We start from the raw sequence: 20013 nt of genomic DNA, 5'->3' as shown, positions 1-20013 counted from the left end.
TAGGTCACTCTAGCACATTGAAATGCTTTTTACAGAACCATTCCTTAGTTGACCTGGCTGTGTGTTTTGGGTACTTGTCATGCTGGAAGATGCAACTATGACCCATCTTCAACGCTCTTACTGAGGGAAGGAGGTTGTTGGCCAAAATCTTGCTATACATGACCCCATCCATACTCCCTTCAATACGTACAGTGCAGTCGTGCCGTCACATTTGCAGAAAAGCAACCCCAAAGTATGATGTTTCTCCCAGCATGCTTCATTGTTTGAACGTTGTTCTTGAGGTTGTGCTCATCCTTTTTCTTCCTCCAAACAAGGCAAGTAGAATTAATACCAAAAAGTCAAATTTTGGTCTCATCTCACCACATGACCGTCTCCAGAATACATTTGTGAAGTGCCACACCTGTTTGAAGAATTGTGTTTAATCTGTGTTCAGTAATTGGATTTAAAAAGGATGCAATTAGCACTGTGTATCTAAGAAGAAACAGAGTGCCAGCTTTTTCTTTACAACCTTTACAAATACTGTGTGTCAAACCACCGTAAAATATGACATTTAGAACTTTGATTTTAGCCAATATAAGACAAGCTGTAGCTATGACCAAGAACAAATTGAATCCAATAGGGATTTAAGTAACTAGTCATCTGTCATAATATTAGCATGTGAGAAAAGAATAGTCACTGGGGATTAAAGTGACAATTAGAGCTGGTATAAAAGATGTATGAGAGGTATGACTGTGGCATGCATAGCTGACGTGCTGTTTGGTAGGCCTGAGTGTGCCTTGTACAATCTGAACTCTTCTCATTTACGCATGACTCTTACTGATCATTCACGATGCAATGTGATCACTTCTATAATGAGACGCATCTATTGATTCTTAACGAGACTGAAGACACTCAGGAGCAACATTCACTTGTCATGAAAACATTTGTGGTGATTGTACTGTTGCTATTTATTTCTCTCACGGTCCTTGGTAACACCCTGGTAATGGTAGCATTCATTATAGACAAGAGGCTCCGAACTCAGAGTAACTTCTTTCTCCTCAATTTAGCGATCTGTGATTTTTTTATCGGTACGTGTCCCGTGTTTCATTGTAATTTTGTTTTATTCATCTTGCAGCACAGTACAAAAGTTCTGCAACTTCTTAATCTACTTTGCGTAATCCTTCACTGTTTTCAAGATCATTAGTCTAAGTGATTGAAAATATTCATTTTATAGGCTGAAAAAAAATGAATTACTGCTTCTCACAGTGAAAGTTTGATACAATGCATAGATTTAGGTTAAATGCTTGGGTCAGGCGGCTATTAAATCATGTTTTTCTCTGAAATGCCGCAGTGTTTCAGAGTCAAGCTTACTTGGTTGAGTTCATACAGCCAGTGGCTTATACGTGACAGTTTTCCTTTCTTTTTTTTTATACAAACGTCACTCCCACCGCCAGAAAGCAACCTTCAAGAAAATGTTCAAATATTGTGTAAGTTGTTCCAGTGATCAGATATACTAGTAATTTAAGCAATGTCCTGTGATTTGAAGCTAGAGGCATCTGGCAGCGTCTTTTTCCTCTCTCCCTGCTGAAATCATCATCACTCATGAGTATCTCATGATTCGGGAGAGAAAGCTTTCCGACAAAGTAGTGCTCATCTGACAGGTATTTTTCATGTATGGCTTATGCCATTTCTAAGACAGACAATGTGGTTTTGTTTATCAGAAATAATTTTCTTTTAATATTTTAGGTGCTTTTAACACCCCCCTATTTTTACAGTACATGTTGACTAGGAAATGGAGACTTGGAAAATGTCTCTGCAAACTGTGGTTAGTTGCTGACTACACAATGTCCACAGCCTCAGTGCTCAATATTGTTCTGATCAGCTACGACAGATTCTTTTCTGTAACTCAGGCTGTAAGTATTTTGTACTGTTTATTGTCTATATATAATGGACGCAAGCTAAGCATACCTCTTCTTTTAGCTATTGATCCTTTTCTCCACACATGTATGTTTTAAGAGTCAAATTAGTCCATATATACAGGATGATAAATGTAAAAGCACTTTTTTTATTGGTAGATTTCTAAAAAATGTCAATGACACATGAAAAGAAGCTTTTGTTGAAAAAGCTATTTAACATATGATAACCTATGGCAGTGGTGTATCTACTGTAGCTCTTCCTGCACCTGGGGCAAAAGATCAGTTTGGCGCCCCCCCCCCCCCCCTCAGATTTCTGCCCCCTATAACGTCCTCAGATTTCTGCATGTGGTGGAGAAATCTGAGGAACACAGTATTATACAGCACTGCCCACATAGTAGTATACAGCACAGCCCGCTTAGTAGTATATGGCACAGCCCGCATAGTAGTATACAGCACCGCCCACACAGTAGTATACAGCACAGCCCACATAGCAGCATACAGCACAGCCCACATAGCAGTATACAGCACAGCCCACATAGCAGTATCCAGCACAGCCCACATAGTAGTATACAGCACAGCCCACATAGTATATAGCACAGCCCACATAGTAGTATACAGCACAGCCCACATAGTAGTATATAGCACAGCCCACTTAGTATACAGCACAGCCCACATAGTAGTATACAGCACTGCCCACATAGTAGTATACAGCACAGCCCACACAGTAGTATATAGCACAGCCCACACAGTAGTATACAGCACAGCCCACACAGTAGTATATAGTACAGCCCGCATAGTAGTATACAGCACTGCCCACACAGTAGTATACAGCACAGCCCACATAGTAGTATATAGCACAGCTCGCATAGTAGTATACAGCACCGCCCACACAGTAGTATACAGCAGAGCCCACATCTCTCCTTCTGGCAGTTCGGTGTCTTCAGCTCCAGCCTCCATTACCCAGCCTTCTGGAGCTGGAGCACTTACCACAAACCGCAAGGCTGCCTGTGAAGAGCCGGCAAGTGAAGTCAGCAGCGTGATCATGTGACCTGATCACGCTGCTGGCGCTTCACTGATGTAGAAGTGCCGGCAGCGGTCAGGGCATAGATCAAGGGTACTAGCATCTGAAGACGCTAGTACATCCTTGGGAACCGACGCACAGCACTTTCTCTGAGCCGGCTGTCAATTTGACAGCCGGCTCAGAGAACGGAAGAATCTCAGTGTGGCAGCGGCAGAATTCCGCCGACAGGGAGCCTCCTCCTTGGACTGCTGCATCACGCAGCCTGCTTGCGCCCCCCTGTCGGCTGCGCCCGGGGCACATGCCCTGGCTGCCCCCCTGTATACGCCATTTAACTATGGGTACTTTAAAGGAGTATTCCCACAACCATAATTATGCCTCAATGTACAAAAGTTAATAAAAATAAATCATATTTTTTACATATAACCAATAACAAAAATGAAAACCGGTTAAAACCATCCAAAATGCCTCATCACAATTGTTGATGTGTACTTGGTAGGCTTAAGTTACATCTACCTGTAATTCTTTTTTTTAGGCGAAGTAGGTGCAGTATTTCACTGCTATGCTAATATAGTGGGTTACTTTCTTGTTCTGTACAATGATAAAATGCATACAACTTTTCTGTCCTCTCTGGACGGAAGGAATATGCAGTTTACCAATATTGCTAGGAAAAATGTAAGGCAAAAAGGAAGTGAATAGGAGAGAGCATGGGGAAATGTAGTCTTCAATAGGAAAGCAGGTAATGAAGTGGGCTGCAGTGTTGGACCACCCATTTTGGCATCAGTATGTAGGAAATTTCAAAAGGGTGCCAATTTGAGAATGGAATACACATAGGAGGTGAGTGACAGCACAATTTTGGGATTTTTCTTTATCTATATGAATGTTTATAAATTCCAAAATTGGGGAGGAACCTCAAATAAACCCTCCCTAGCAGACCATAAAATGTAACTTTTATTTCTATTAATTAAAATAAAGTATGTACAAAGGGTATAACATTAAGCCTATGTCCCATCCCCTGATGATGCCGCTAGCACAGTGAAACATGTTGGGGGGACGCTGGTGCTAAAACCTGTTGTCCTGTTCTGCCAATATATATTAGCATACTGGGTGCTATACACTTTCTAAATATAAATGAGCAGGAATACTGCATAAAATAACTGCAGACTTTAGAGACAGATTAGGGACAAAATGTTTTATACTCTTTGTATATACTTTATTTTACTTAATAGAAAAAAAAGTTATATTTTACGGTCTTCTATTGAGGGTTTATTTGGGATTCTCCCCAATTTGGAAATATATATATATATATATATATATATATACACACAGGGTGGAGCGCGGTAATTTGCTTTTTTGCACTGCATGCTGTGGCGGCACTGTCGGTCGAAGAGAGGGGAGAGTGGGTGTGGCTTACAGTGGCTGATGGGAGATTTGTATTCCTCTGCCTTTCAGTTGCCATCATGCAGTGGACACGTGAGGAGAGGTCATTTTGTGTTGAAGCGTATTTTTCAAATGCCCACTCGATCATTGCAGTGCAGCGTGCTTTTCGTTTACAATTCGCTGTTCCTCCACGCGGACGTGTTCCTGGACGGCAATCAATTGTAAATTGGGTGAATGCATTCAGAACAGCAGGGAATGTGTCATGTGTACGAAGGGGACCTGAGAGAAGGATTACAACACCACAAAACATCGAGAGAGTTAGAGCATTAGTACTGCAATCTCCGAAACGCTCTGCTCGGAAGCAATCATTTGCTCTTGGCATTTCAAGACGTTCTCTCCACCGGATTCTTCATGATGAACTGAATTTTCACCCGTATAAAATGTGCGTGGTCCAACATTTGTCAGCATGGGACTATTTGACACGGCGGACCTCTTGTGAAGACATGTTAGAAACGATACCCCGTGACGCAATTGTGTTTTTTTCTGATGAGGCACATTTTCACCTCAGTGGGTGTGTAAACAAACAAAATATGCGTTACTGGAGTGAAACAAACCCCAGAGAAGTTCACGAGAGACCTCTGCATTCGGACCGCGTCACTGTGTGGTGCGCCATATCACGAGTAGGCATCATTGGTCCTTACTTTTTTCAGGATAATGGTCGTGCCATAACTGTGAACTCCGAACGGTACTTGTCTATGATACAGGATTATTTTCAGCCGGCTCTTGAGGCAATGGAACTAGAGGATACATGGTTCCAACAGGATGGTGCCACTGCACACACAGCGAGGGTTACCATGAATTGTTTGAGGCAAATGTTTCCTGGACGGCTTATCTCTTTGAGGGGAGATGTGAACTGGCCAGCACGCTCACCAGATTTAGCCCCATGCGATTTTTTCCTTTGGGGTTACCTGAAGTCTAAGGTGTATATCAACTGTCCCAACACCTTGGAAGACCTAAGGAACAATATTGAAGCTGAAATTGGCAGAATACCAGTGGACATGCTTGTTAGAGTTCATGAAAACTTCAGAAAACGTATGCAGCAGTGTGTGGATAGCGAAGGTCGACATTTGCCAGATACACTATTTAACCCCTTACCGGCATCGGACGTACTATACCGTCCGATACCGTCTCCCCTGCTTTGATGCAGGGCTCCGCGGTGAGCCCGCACCAAAGCCGGGACATGTCAGCTGTTTTGAACAGCTGACATGTGCCCGTAATAGGCGCGGGCAGAATCACGATCTGCCCGCACCTATTAACTAGTTAAATGCCGCTGTCAAACGCAGACAGCGGCATTTAACTACCGCTTCCGGCCGGGCGGCCGGAAATGACGTCATCGCCGACCCCCGTCACATGATCGGGGGTCGGCGATGCTTGTGAATGGTAACCATAGAGGTCCTTGAGACCTCTATGGTTACTGATTGCCCGTCGCTGTGAGCGCCACCCTGTGGTCGGCGCTCACAGCACACGTGCAATTCTGCTACATAGCAGCGATCAGCAGATCGCTGCTATGTAGCAGAGCCGATCGTGCTATGCCTGCTTCTAGCCTCTCATGGAGGCTATTGAAGCATGGCAAAAGTAAAAAAAAAAAGTTTAAAAAAATGTGAAAAAAATAAAAAAAACATAAAAGTTTAAATCACCCCCCTTTTGCCCCAATCAAAATAAATCAATAAAAAAAATATCAAATCTACGCATATTTGGTATCGCCGTGCTCAGAATCGCCCGATCTATCAATTAAAAAAAAGTATTAACCTGATCGCTAAACAGCGTAGCGGGAAAAAAATTCGAAACGCCAGAATTACGTTTTTTTGGTCGCCGCAACATTACATTAAAATGCAATAACGGGCGATCAAAAGATCGTATATGCACCGAAATGCTATCACTAAAAACGTCATCTCGGCACGCAAAAAATAAGCCCTCAACCGACCCCAGATGATGAAAAATGGAGACGCTACGAGTATCGGAAAATGGCGCAATTTTTTTTTTTTTTTTTTAGCAAAGTTTGGAATTTTTTTTCACCACTTAGATAAAAAATAACCTAGTCATGTTAGGTGTCTATGAACTCGTAATGACCTGGAGAATCATAATGGCAGGTCAGTTTTAGCATTTAGTGAACCTAGCAAAAAAGCCAAACAAAAAACCAATGTGGGATTGCACTTTTTTTGCAATTTCACCGCACTTGGAATTTTTTTCCCGTTTTCTAGTACACGACATGCTAAAACCAATGATGTCGTTCAAAAGTACAACTCGTCCCGCAAAAAATAAGCCCTCACATGGCCAAATTGACAGAAAAATAAAAAAGTTATGGCTCTGGGAAGGAGGGGAGCGAAAAACGAACACGGAAAAACGAAAAATCCCCCGGTCATGAAGGGGTTAAAACCATGTAATTTAAAAATTCCATTACTGTTCAGTATAATTAAAATATGAAATAAATTTTTCTAATGATCATAATTTTTTTATTTCATTCCCAAATCAGCAAATTACCGCGCTCCACCCTGTATATATATCCCTCCAAAGACCATATTACTTCCTCCATTATTTTTAGTTTCAATAAATTTTTATTTTCTGAATAAATTTTGACAGTAAGTTTCCCTTCCTTACATAAATCATGTAAAAGAAGAACATGAGTCGTATAAAAGGAACGACTAAGCTTAAACAAAGTAAACATTTAAAACAGTAAGACATGGACAGAGAGTCAAAACACATGGAGGGGGGGAGATTGAATAGCCATTATACATTATGCAACAGGAATGAGCGCAAACAGAATCAAAACCATCACAAAGATAATATTAAGGTCTGCTCTAAAGTTATCATTGGTGTCCAAGTCCATCCAGGGTCGCCAAGTCTGATAGAAGATGTCCCATGTATCTAGTTCCTCCATTATTTTTGTTATACTATATGAATGTTTGAATTTTTATCTTTTATAAAGAAATGTTATGACAATCCTTTCAAAGAAGATATTAAAAGTGTTGCTCTCTTTTAGATAGTGCAGTTTCTTTAAAAAAAATAACAAAGACTCATTGGTGGACCTGAGGAAGGTGGGTACAGTGCAGTTTATATTTTTTAACAAACTTCATCTCAGGCTGAACATTGTGTGGAGGGGAACAGCTCCTTTTAAAAAGGTTGTCTCACCTTGCTAAATAGGTAAAATTGCAAATTTCTTGCAAAATAAACAACTTTGCAAGTTTTGTCTTACAAAAGGATTTTTCATTCTATTATGTGTTGTCTAGTTTACCAGCCACCACCGCAGTCTATCAGAGGCGTCGGGTCTCCTAAGCAAGTAGTGAAGTGCTTGAAAACATAGCCTTGGAGCTGGTTGGATCATAATTGCGAACCAACAATGGATTAGTCTGAACTGTTCATTTTTATGTGCGTGCCGTACCCGGGGAAGCAGGAGAAGTGGTGCACTCCTGAAGATCAGGATTTTCAGTGTGATCCGCTCTGTATAAATCAATGGTCTTTCATGGATTATAGGGTTTCTTGATTCCTACTTATTCTGTGTACTACATTTAATGGTTGCTAATAAAGGTTATGCTTTACCACTCAGAATACAGGATTTACAAAGAGATTTTCCATTCTACCTTTCTGTAGGTACATTATCGCACTCTTCAAAAAAGACACAGCGTGACTCTCATGAAGATGACAGCAGTGTGGATTATGTCTTTCCTTCTCTACAGTCCATCTATTCTCTTTTGGGAAAGTGCTTTTGGTGAAAGTCACAAAGATGAGGATGTATGTACGGCAGGATTCTTTAATACCTGGTACTTTCACTTAGCTACTTCAGTCTTTGATTTTTTTCTTCCATTAATAAGTATATCATTTTTTAATCTGAGCATCTACTGGAGCATTTCGAAACGCAGTAAGAAGAAAAGACAAAAGTCTGCTTGTGACCCATTAGGAGGAACATCAAAAGATGTCAAGCCATTCATCATATCAAATAACCTGGTGCTAACTTCTGCTCATATAACCGAGACAAAGAATATTAGTTTACACGTAAGAAAGACATTTGAGAAATCCCTTAGACATAGTCCAACGGCTTCTACAAGTCCAACTCAGATGACCAATATTCCCAATACCATTCACGTCGTTAATCTCTCCAGGGACAAAAAAGTAGCAAAATCCTTGGGAATTTTAGTTTCTGTTTTTGCTGCTTGTTGGGCTCCTTATACTTTCTTGGTCACCATTGACAGGGCATGCCAAAATAACTGTGTGGCCCTTTACTGGTATGATATCACAGTATGGATATTATATCTGAACTCAACAATTAATCCTATATTATATCCACTGTGTCATAAAAGTTTTAGAAAAGCATTCAATTTAATTTTAAAAATGTGTCTCAAAACACGAGTAGTGGAATCATGAAAGCCATTTTATTTTTTATAATGTCAAGATACTTTATAGTATAATAAATTAAAATACTACGAAGTGTATTTTTTATATGTCTAGATATTTTGAAGGGATTGTCTGTTATTAAACTACAAATCTGCAGTCGCTCTATGTGAATCCTCAAATTGTGCACACTGCGCATTGAGAGGATTCGGGAACGGTGGTCATATGACCACAAGTATGCAATTTGCATACTACTGGCCAAATTCAGACTAGACTGTTTTCGGCCTTGCTCAATACACTTGCATTGACAGAGGCTGTGCCCATCTAGTCAGAATGTGGCCATGAGTATGCATACTTGCACTCACATGACCAGCGTTCCAGCGCCCGTACTGGAGAATCCCCACAGCACGCAGTGCGCACGATGTGAGGATTCACAAGTCTGCAGTCACATAGAGTTTAAAGAGGTTGTCTGGTCTTAAACTTTCAAATAAACTTACAAATTTACAAAAAAGGTTAGGAAAAATTAATGACTATCAACTAAGCTTTGTTCTATTAACAGCAATATTCTAGTCCCAGAGAATAGAGATAAACTGCAATACCAGATATAACATATAAACAAGACTCCTGCTATTTCTGGAAGAAAAAGACAGGCTTGTTCACTACAGTACATGCAAGTCCGTCAAATAAAAGACATAAATTAAGGTAAATAGAGAATAAAACTACACCCAGGCAAAATGAAAACTGAGTTTTAGAATTTTTACATTTTATTTTAATCTTAAGTGTTTGTGTTCCATAATTCACATGTATTTAGTTTTTTCAATAATGTTCTTTTTGTTTGCAAAAAGCAAACTTTTAGCAATGCAATAGACAACCACAATAGAAAGTATATGATGTAACTAATATTCACAATCGTAGATTGATTAAGAGATGATTTAAAGGAATTGCATAAACATACATATCACAATAGCAATCAAAACTATTCAACCCCAATGCAAATTAGGTTTATTAGCAAAATTTACAACCTTTCTGTTTAAATAGCTCCACACAACTAATATAACAAGTGGCATCTCAATATTCAACACAAAATGCCACTATTAATGGGAACAACTTCCAGTTCTCTCCAAACCACCAACATAAATTTCTTTTTGTTAATAATCTTCCTAACAAGCCCTTTGTACTGTATATTTGATTACACTACATGACAAAAAAAAACAATTTTATAAATCCATTTTAGATATGACAATTGGTGTCAGAGTAGTCAAGGGGAGCATTCATTATTGGGCATGATAGCATGATTTGAAAGTCATTGTGTCACGACTCACGAGTGTGTCAGATGCAACAGACTGTCACTCTGCATCTGGCTGCAGAAAGTCTCTGTGTTTGGCATTGCAAACACCTCCTTAATCCTTCTGACTCTTGGACACAGCAGCAACATCCCTCCGGCTCTTCTTGACACAGCTGGACCTGGGGATTTATAAATCCCCAGTCTGCTGCAAAGAGTGGAAGGTGATATTGACATTTTTCCCTTGTGAATAATAATAATAATAATTTTATTTATATAGCGCCAACATATTCCGCAGCGCTTTACAAATTATACAGGGGACTTGTACAGACAATAGACATTACAGCATAACAGAAATCACAGTTCAAAATAGATACCAAGAGGAATGAGGGCCCTGCTCGCAAGCTTACAAACTATGAGGAAAAGGGGAGACACGAGAGGTGGATGGTAACAATTGCTTTAGTTAGTCGGACCAGCCAAGGTGTAAGGCTCAGGTGTTCATGTAAAGCTGCATGAGCCAGTTACATAGTTACATAGTTATTAAGGTTGAAGGAAGACTTTAAGTCCATCTAGTTCAACCCATAGCCTAACCTAACATGCCCTAACATGTTGATTCAGAGGAAGGCAAAAGAAACCAATGCGGCAAAGAGTAAGCTCCACCTTGGTGAAAAAAATTCCTTCCCGACTCCACATACAGCAATCAGACTAGTTCCCTGGATCAACGCCCTATCAAGGAATCTAGTGTATATTCCCTGTAACATTATACTTTTCCAGAAAGGTATCCAGTCCCCTCTTAAATTTAAGTAATGAATCACTCATTACAACATCATACGGCAGAGAGTTCCATAGTCTCACTGCTCTTACAGTAAAGAATCCACATCTGTTATTATGCTTAAACCTTTTTTCCTCCAAACGTAGAGGATGCCCCCTTGTCCCTGTTTTAGGTCTATGATTAAAAGGATCATCAGAAAGGTCTTTGTACTGTCCCCTCATATATTTATACATTAAAATAAGATCACCCCATAGTCTTCCTTTTTCCAAACTAAATAGCCCCAAGTGTAATAACCTATCTTGGTATTGCAGACCCCCCAGTCCTCTAATAACCTTGGTCGCTCTTCTCTGCACCCGCTCCAGTTCAGCTATGTCTTTCTTATACACCAGAGACCAGAACTGTGCACAGTATTCTAAGTGTGGTCGAACTAGTGACTTGTATAGAGGTAAAATTATGTTCTCCTCATGAGCATCTATGCCTCTTTTAACCCCTTCCCGACCTTTGACGCCACGTAGGCGTCATGAAAGTCGGTGCCATTCCGACCCATGACGCCTATGCGGCGTCATGGAAAGATCGCGTCCCTGCAGATCGGGTGAAAGGGTTAACTCCGATTTCACCCGATCTGCAGGGACAGGGGGAGTGGTAGTTTAGCCCAGGGGGGGTGGCTTCACCCCCTCGTGGCTACGATCGCTCTGATTGGCTGTTGAAAGTGAAACTGCCAATCAGAGCGATTTGTAATATTTCACCCATTATAACGGGTGAAATATTACAATCCAGCCATGGCCGATGCTGAAATATCATCGGCCATGGCTGGAAATACTAGTGTGCCCCCACCCCACCCCTCCGATCGCCCCCCCCAGCCCTCCGATCTGGCCGGTACACTGCTCCGGCTCCCCTCCGTCCAGTGCTCCGCTCCCCCCCGTGCTCTTGTCCGCTCCCCCCGTGCTCCAATCACCCCCCCGTGCTCCAATCACCCCCCCTGCACTCCGATCCACCCCCCCCGGTGCTCCGTTCCACCCCCCCGTGCTCCATTCCAGCCCCCCCGTGCTCCGTTCCACGCCCCCCGTGCTCCGTTCCACCCCTCCCGCACTCCGATTCCCCCCCCGTGCTCCGATCCCCCCCCCGTGGTCCCCCCCACCCCATCATACTTACCGATCCAGCCGGGGTCCCGTCCGTCTTCTCCCTGGGCGCCGCCATCTTCCAAAATGGCGGGCGCATGCGCAGTGCGCCCGCCGAATCTGCCGGCCGGCAGATTCGTTCCAAAGTGCATTTTGATCACTGAGATATAATCTATCTCAGTGATCAAAATAAAAAAAATAAAAAATGACCCCCCCCCTTTGTCACCCCCATAGGTAGGGACAATAAAAAAATAAAGAAATTTTTTTTTTCCACTAATGTTAGAATAGGGTTAGGGTTAGGGTTAGGGGTAGGGTTAGGGGTAGGGTTAGGGGTAGGGTTAGGGTTAGGGGTAGGGTTAGGGCTAGGGTTAGGGTTAGGGCTAGGGGTAGGGTTAGGGTTAGGGCTAGGGGTAGGGGTAGGGGTAGGGTTAGGGTTAGGGCTAGGGGTAGGGGTAGGGTTAGGGTTAGGGCTAGGGTTAGGGTTTCGGTATGTGCACACGTATTCTGGTCCTCTGCGGATTTTTCCGCTGCGGATTTGATAAATCCGCAGTGCTAAACCGCTGCGGATTTATGGCGGATTTACCGCGGTTTTTCTGCGCATTTCACTGCGGTTTTACAACTGCGATTTTCTATTTGAGCAGTTGTAAAACCGCTGCGGAATCCGCACAAAGAAGTGACATGCTGCGGAATGTAAACCGCTGCGTTTCCGTGCAGTTTTTCCGCAGCATGGGCACAGCGATTTTTGTTTCCCGTAGGTTTACATTGAACTGTAAACTCATGGGAAACTGCTGCGGATCCGCAGCGTTTTCCGCAGCGTGTGCACATACCTTTAGAATTAGGCTATGTGCACACGGTGCGGATTTGGCTGCGGATTCGCAGCAGTGTTCCATCAGGTTTACAGTACCATGTAAACATATGGAAACCAAATCCGCTGTGCCCATGGTGCAGAAAATACCACGCGGAAACGCTGCGTTGTATTTTCCGCAGCATGTCAATTCTTTGTGCGGATTCCGCAGCGTTTTACACCTGTTCCTCAATAGGAATCCGCAGGTGAAATCCGCACAAAAAACACTGGAAATCCGCGGAAAATCCGCAGGTAAAACGCAGTGCCTTTTACCCGCGGATTTTTCAAAAATGGTGCGAAAATATCTCACACGAATCCGCAACGTGGGCACATAGCCTTAGGGTTAGGGTTGGAATTAGGGTTGTGGTTATGGTTAGGGGTGTGTTGGGGTTAGGGTTGTGGTTAGGGGTGTGTTGCGGTTAGGGTTGTGTTTAGGGTTATGGCTACAGTTGGGATTAGGGTTAGGGGTGTGTTGGGGTTAGTGTTGGAGGTAGAATTGAGGGGTTACCACTGTTTAGGCACATCAGGGGTCTCCAAACGCAACATGGCGCCACCATTGATTCCAGCCAATCTCGTATTCAAAAAGTCAAATGGTGCTCCCTCACTTCCGAGCCCTGACGTGTGCCCAAACAGTGGTTTACCCCCACATATGGGGTACCAGCATACTCAGGACAAACTGCGCAACAATTACTGGGGTCCAATTTCTCCTGTTACCCTTGTGAATCAAAAAAAATGCTTGCTAAAACATAATTTTTGAGGAAAGAAAAATGATTTTTTATTTTCACGGCTCTGCGTTGTAAACGTCTGTGAAGCACTTGGGGGTTCAAAGTGCTCACCACATATCTAGATAAGTTCCTTGGGGGGTCTAATTTCTAAAATGGGGTCACTTGTGGGGGTTTCTACTGTTTAGGCACACCAGGGGCTCTGCAAACGCAACGTGACACCCGCAGACCATTCCATCAAAGTCTGCATTTCAAAAGTCACTACTTCCCTTCTGAGCCCCGACGTGTGCCCAAACAGTGGTTTACCCCCACTCATGGGGTATCAGCGTACTCAGGAGAAACTGGACAACAACTTTTGGGGTCCAATTTCTCCTGTTACCCTTGGGAAAATTAAAAAATTCTGGGCTAAATAATTATTTTTGAGGAAAGAAAACGTATTTATTATTTTCACGGCTCTGCATTATAAACTTCTATGAAGCGCTTGGGGGTTCAAAGTGCTCACCACACATCTAGATAAGTTCCTTTCGGGGTCTAGTTTCCAAAATGCGGTCACTTGTGGGGGGTTTCTACTGGTAAGCCACATCAGGGGCTCTGCAAACGCAACGTGACGCCCACAGAGCATTCCATCAAAGTCTGCATTTCAAAACGTCACTACTTCACTTCCGAGCCTCGGCATGTGCCCAAACAGTGGTTTACCCCCACATATGGGGTATCAGCGTACTCAGGAGAAACTGGACAACAACTTTTGGGGTCCAGTTTCTTCTGTAACCCTTGGGAAAATAAAAAATTCTGGGCTAAATAATTATTTTTGAGGAAAGAAAACGTATTTATTATTTTCACGGCTCTGCATTATAAACTTCTATGAAGCACTTGGGGGTTCAAAGTGCTCACCACACATCTAGATAAGTTCCTTTGGGGGTCTAGTTTCCAAAATGGGGTCACTTGTGGGGGGTTTCTACTGTTAAGCCACATCAGGGGCTCTGCAAACGCAACGTGACGCCCACAGAGCATTCCATCAAAGTCTGCATTTCAAAACGTCACTACTTCACTTCCGAGCCCCGGCATGTGCCCAAACAGTGATTTACCCCCACATATGGGGTATCAGCGTACTCAGGAGAAACTGGACAACAACTTTTGGGGTCAAATTTCTCCTGTTACCCTTGGGAAAATAAAAAATTGCAGGCTAAAAGATCATTTTTGAGAAAATATTTTTTTTTTTTTTCATGGCTCTGGGTTATAAACTTCTGTGAAGCACTTGGGGGTTCAAAGTCCTCACTACACATCTACATTAGTTCCTTTGGGGGTCTAGTTTCCAAAATGGTGTCATTTCTGGGGGATCTCCAATGTTTAGGCACACAGGGGCTCTCCAAACGTGACATGGTGTCCGCTAATGATTGGAGCTAATTTTCCATTTAAAAAGCCAAATGGCGTGCCATCCCTTCCGAGCCCTGCCGTGCGCCCAAACAGTGGTTTACCCCCACATATTGGGTATCTGCGTACTCAGGACAAACAGGACAACAATATTTGGGGTCCAATTTCTCCTATTATCCTTGGCAAAATAGGAAATTCCAGGCTAAAAAATCATTTTTGAGGAAAGAAAAATTATTTTTTATTTTCATGGCTCTGCGTTATAAACTTCTGTGAAGCACCTGGGGGTTTAAAGTGCTCAATATGCATCTAGATAAGTTCCTTGGGGGGTCTAGTTTCCAAAATGGGGTCACTTGTGGGGGAGCTCCAATGTTTAGGCACACAGGGGCTCTCCAAACGCGACATGGTGTCCGCTAACAATTGGAGCTAACTTTCCATTCAAAAAGTCAAATGGCGCGCCTTCCCTTCCGAGCCCTGCCGAGTGCCCAAACAGTGGTTTACCCCCACATATGAGGTATCGACGTACTCGGGAGAAATTGCCCAACAAATTTTATGATCCATTTTACCCTACTGCCCATGTGAAAATGAAAAAATTGAGGCGAAAAGAATTTTTTTGTGAAAAAAAAGTACTTTTTCATTTTTACAGATCAATTTGTGAAGCACCTGAGGGTTTAAAGTGCTCACTAGGCATCTAAATAAGTTCCTTGGGGAGTCTAGTTTCCAAAATGGGGTCACTTGTGGGGGAGCGCCAATGTTTAGGCACACAGGAGCTCTCCAAACGCGACATGGTGTCCGCTAACGATGGAAATAATTTTTCATTCAAAAAGTCAAATGGCGCTCCTTCCCTTCCGAGCCTTACCATGTGCCCAAACAGTGGTTTACCCCCACATGTGAGGTATTGGTGTACTCAGGAGAAATTGCCCAACACATTTTAGGATCCATTTTATCCTGTTGCCCATGTGAAAATGAAAAAATTGAGGCTAAAAGAATTTTTTTGTGAAAAAAAAGTACTTTTTCATTTTTACGGATTAATTTGTGAAGCACCTGGGGGTTCAAAGTGCTCACTATGCATCTAGATAAGTTCCTTGGGGCGTCTAGTTTCCAAAATGGGGTCACTTGTGGGGGAGCTCCAATTTTTAGGCACACGGGGGCTCTCCAAACGTGACATGGTGTCCGCTAAAGAGTGGAGCCAATTTTTGATTCAAAAAGTCAAATGGCGCTCCTTCCCTTCCAAGCCCTGCCGTGCGCCCAAACAGTGGTTTACCCCCACATATGAGGTATCAGCGTACTCAGGACAAATTGGACAACAACTTTCGTGGTTCAGTTTCTCCTTTTACCATTGGGAAAATAAAAAAATTGTTGCTAAAAGGTAATTTTTGTGACTAAAAAGTTAAATGTTCATTTTTTCCTTCCATGTTGCTTCTGCTGCTGTGAAGCACCTGAAGGGTTAATAAACTTCTTGAATGTGGTTTTGAGTACCTTGAGGGGTGCAGTTTTTAGAATGGTGTCACTTTTGGGTATTTTCAGCCATATAGACCCCTCAAACTGACTTCAAATGTGAGGTGGTCCCTAAAAAAAATGGTTTTGTAAATTTCGTTGTAAAAATGACAAATCGCTGGTCAAATTTTAACCCTTATAACTTCCTAACAAAAAAAAATTTTGTTTCCAAAATTGTGCTGATGTAAAGTAAACATGTGGGAAATGTTATTTATTAACTATTTTGTGTCACATATCTCTCTGGTTTAACAGAATAAAAATTCAAAATGTGAAAATTGCGAAATTTTCAAAATTTTCGCCAAATTTCCGTTTTTATCACAAATAAACTCAGAATTTATTGACCTAAATTTACCACTGACATGAAGCCCAATATGTCACGAAAAAACAATCTCAGAACCGCTAGGATCCGTTGAAGCGTTCCTGAGTTATTACCTCATAAAGGGACACTGGTCAGAATTGCAAAAAACGGCAAGGTCTTTAAAGTCAAAATAGGCTGGGTCATGAAGGGGTTAATGCACCCCATTATTTTATTTGCCTTTGTAGCAGCTGCCTGACACTGGCCACTGAATATGAGTTTGTCATCCACCCATACACCCAGGTCTTTTTGATTGACGGTTTTGCCCAGAGTTTTAGAATTAAGCACATAATTATACATTTTATTACTTCTACCCAAGTGCGTGACCTTACATTTATCCCCATTAAAGCTCATTTGCCATTTATCAGCCCAAGCTTCTAGTTTACATAAATCACCCTGTAATATAAAATTGTCCTCCTCTGTATTGATTACCCTGCAGAGTTTAGTGTCATCTGCAAATATTGAAATTCTACTCTAAATGCCCCCTACAAGGTCATTAATAAATATGTTAAAAAGAAGAGGGCCCAATACTGACCCCTGTGGTACCCCACTGCTAACCGCTACCCAGTCCGAGTGTTCTCCATTAATAACCACCCTTTGTTTCCTATCCTTGAGCCAGCTCTCAGCCCACTTACACATATTTTCCCCTATCCCCATTATTCTCATTTTATGTATCAACCTTTTGTGTGGCACCGTATCAAAAGCTTTTGAAAAGTCCATATACACTACATCCACTGGGTTCCCTTTGTCCAGTCCGGAACTTACCTCTTGTAACGCTCGCACCGAGACTGGTTGGCGCGGGCACCTGGGGGTGTGGCCCCACTGGACCACAGACCGAACTTCCCTGGAAGGGGCGTAACTAAGTAGCTTCCTAGGTGTTTGCTGGAGCCTCTGATGGTGAGGTCAGACTTGTGCAATAGGAAGCTATCAGGTACCACTCCAGGGTGGAGTCGGACTGTGGATGCTGATCCCACCGGGGACAAGACACGGGCAGGCAGGCACGGCTGTGACACTGGCTGACAGACGGGTATGGCAGAGGCCCTGACGGGCGGACTGGCTTGACGGAGATACAGGCAGGCAGACGGGCGCAGCTGGCACTCAGGCAGACAGGCGGGCACGGCTGGCACTGGCAGACAGGACTGATACTCTGGTAGGAACTGGTATTCAGATGGATGTGTGGAAACAGGTAAGAACCTGTTCAGACTGGAGAATATAAAGGAACAGGTAGAGACCTGTAGGGAAAGTTGCAGAATTAAGATAGAGCAAGAGTGGAAGAAAAAGCTGAATCGCAGGAGGCGGAGTACGAGTAGAAGGTGGAGCTATGAGCAGAGAAGGAGAAGGCAGAGCAGAGAGTAGAGAAGGAGAAGGCAGAGCCAAGGACGGAGCCGCAGGAGGCGGAGCCAAAAGCGGGGACGCTGGAGGCGGAGCCAAGAGCGGAGACGCTGGAGGCGGAGCCAAGAGCGGGGACGCTGGAGGCGGAGCCAAGAGCAGAGACGCTGGAGGCGGAGCCAAGAGCAGAGACGCTGGAGGCGGAGCCAAGAGCGGAGACGCTGGAGGCGGAGCCAAGAGCGAATATGCTGGAGGCGGAGCCAAGAGCGCAGAAAAGAGCAAAGACGCTGGAGGCGGAGCCAAGAGCGAAGACGCTGGAGGCTGAGCCAAGAGCTAAAGACGTAGAACCGCAAGGAGCGGTGCCAGGTGGAACCGCAAGGAGCGGAGCCGTAGAGCAAAGCCACAGAGAGCGGAGCAAGGTCAGAGAGCAGAGCTGAGAGAAAAGCTGAGAGACACAGAGCCACAGGTTGTGGTAGAACTGAGCAGAGAGAAGCAGAGCCACAGACAGTGGCGAACAGAGCAGAAAGATAAGGCAGAGGTACACACAGCTGAGTGGGAAATGACTAATGACAAAGAAGGAGCAGGGACGGACATAGACCAGAGTACAGACAGGAACGGACACGGATACACAAACAGAACACAGATGAAGGCCTGCAATAGTGCAGCCCTCAGAGACAGGAAACACACGACCTGGCAGCTCAGTAGCAAATGCTAACTGAGGGGAATAGTTTGCTCAGGCATCCTCCAATGGGTGAGGATGCCTTAAGTATCAGAGGCCTCAAGGCTATTGGCCAGAAGCACCTTAGGGAGGTGCACACAGTCTCAATAAGAATCCGGAGTGGCTGGTGCCGCCCCCCTATGCACACAGCCAGGAAGTGTACACAGAGCAGGCTGCCATGAAGCACATGGCATGGAACCAGCAGCAGACACATCTCACAGCATGGCACTGGGTGAGTGAGTAGATGTAACAGGCAGGTGGGGAATGGAAGGCCATGCAGTGATGCCGGCAGGGTTGTTACAGTACCCCCACCTTTACGCCCCCTCTTCTTCAAACCCGCTAAAATGATCCATAGAAGAAGAAAGAAACCACTCACAGTCCAAGTCATAACATCTTCAAAGTAGGATAAGGCAAACGGGTCACCAGGAATCTCAGAAGACAAAGTTTCTTTGTGCCCAACAGGGTTAGCTTCATCAGAAATCTCAGATAGCAAAGTCTCTTTGTACCCAATAAGGTTAGCCTCCTCAATGGACTGGACCATTTCCTCTGGGTAGACAAGAAGCAGGGACTTGGATGCTACTGGTTTGATATCTTCACCAGCCGGCCACTTAGAAGCCGAAGGAACACTCACAGGATACATCTTCTGCCTGATATACAGAGACACATTTTCAGGTAGCAGAGATGTCTTGAAATCTTCACCAGCCGGCCACATTGAAGCCGAAGGAACACTCACAGGATACACCTTCTGCCCGATATCCAGAGACGAACTTTCAGGTAGCTGAAATGTTCCAGAGTACTGAACGCAGGAAAAATCACTGGAGCAGAGGGTGGAGAAGAATAACTCCACCGGATCAGGAAAAAACTGAGAGGAGAAAACTTCTGTTTTGGAATCTTCACCAAACGGCCATATGGACAATGAAGGCACCCACATAGGAACCATTTTCTGCCGATTATCCAGAAAAAAACGTCCAAGAGGCGGAGGTATTTCCACGAACAGGTTACAGGTATAGTCTGTTGTGAATTCTGTGGCCAAGCTCCCTCCTGTGGTCGTGAGTGGTACTTCGGCTGGTTCTGTCTATGAGCTTCCTTTGGTGGATGAGAGTGGTACTGCGGCTTCTGAGTTTCCTTCCTCAGGTGATGAGGTTAAGTCGTTAGGTGCTGCTCTATTTAACTCCACCTGGTGCTTTGATCCTGGCCTCCAGTCAATGTTCTAGTATTGGTCTTGCTTCCTCCTGGGTCGTTCCTGTGGCCTGTCTATCCTGCATAAGCTAAGTTCTGCTTGTGTTGCTTTTGTTTGCTATTTTTTCTGTCCAGCTTGCTATATTGGTT

General features: G+C 43.6%; 1 protein-coding gene across 1 annotated transcript in view; it reads left to right on the top strand.

Annotated features, from left to right (window-relative positions):
• The first annotated feature begins 829 nt into the window (after window positions 1-829).
• LOC138643398 (histamine H3 receptor-like) overlaps window positions 830-20013 on the top strand; it is a 32356-nt gene continuing 13172 nt past the window's right edge. The window contains exons 1-3 of the mRNA XM_069732314.1: window positions 830-1067; window positions 1726-1892; window positions 7942-8343. Of these exons, the coding sequence (XP_069588415.1) occupies window positions 830-1067; window positions 1726-1892; window positions 7942-8343 (807 nt within the window). The remainder of the gene's footprint in view (window positions 1068-1725; window positions 1893-7941; window positions 8344-20013) is intronic.

The sequence above is a fragment of the Ranitomeya imitator genome, chromosome 6 (genome assembly GCF_032444005.1).
Source record: "Ranitomeya imitator isolate aRanImi1 chromosome 6, aRanImi1.pri, whole genome shotgun sequence".
In the NCBI taxonomy this organism is placed as follows: domain Eukaryota; kingdom Metazoa; phylum Chordata; class Amphibia; order Anura; family Dendrobatidae; genus Ranitomeya; species Ranitomeya imitator.
This window is presented reverse-complemented; position numbering and strand designations above follow the sequence as displayed.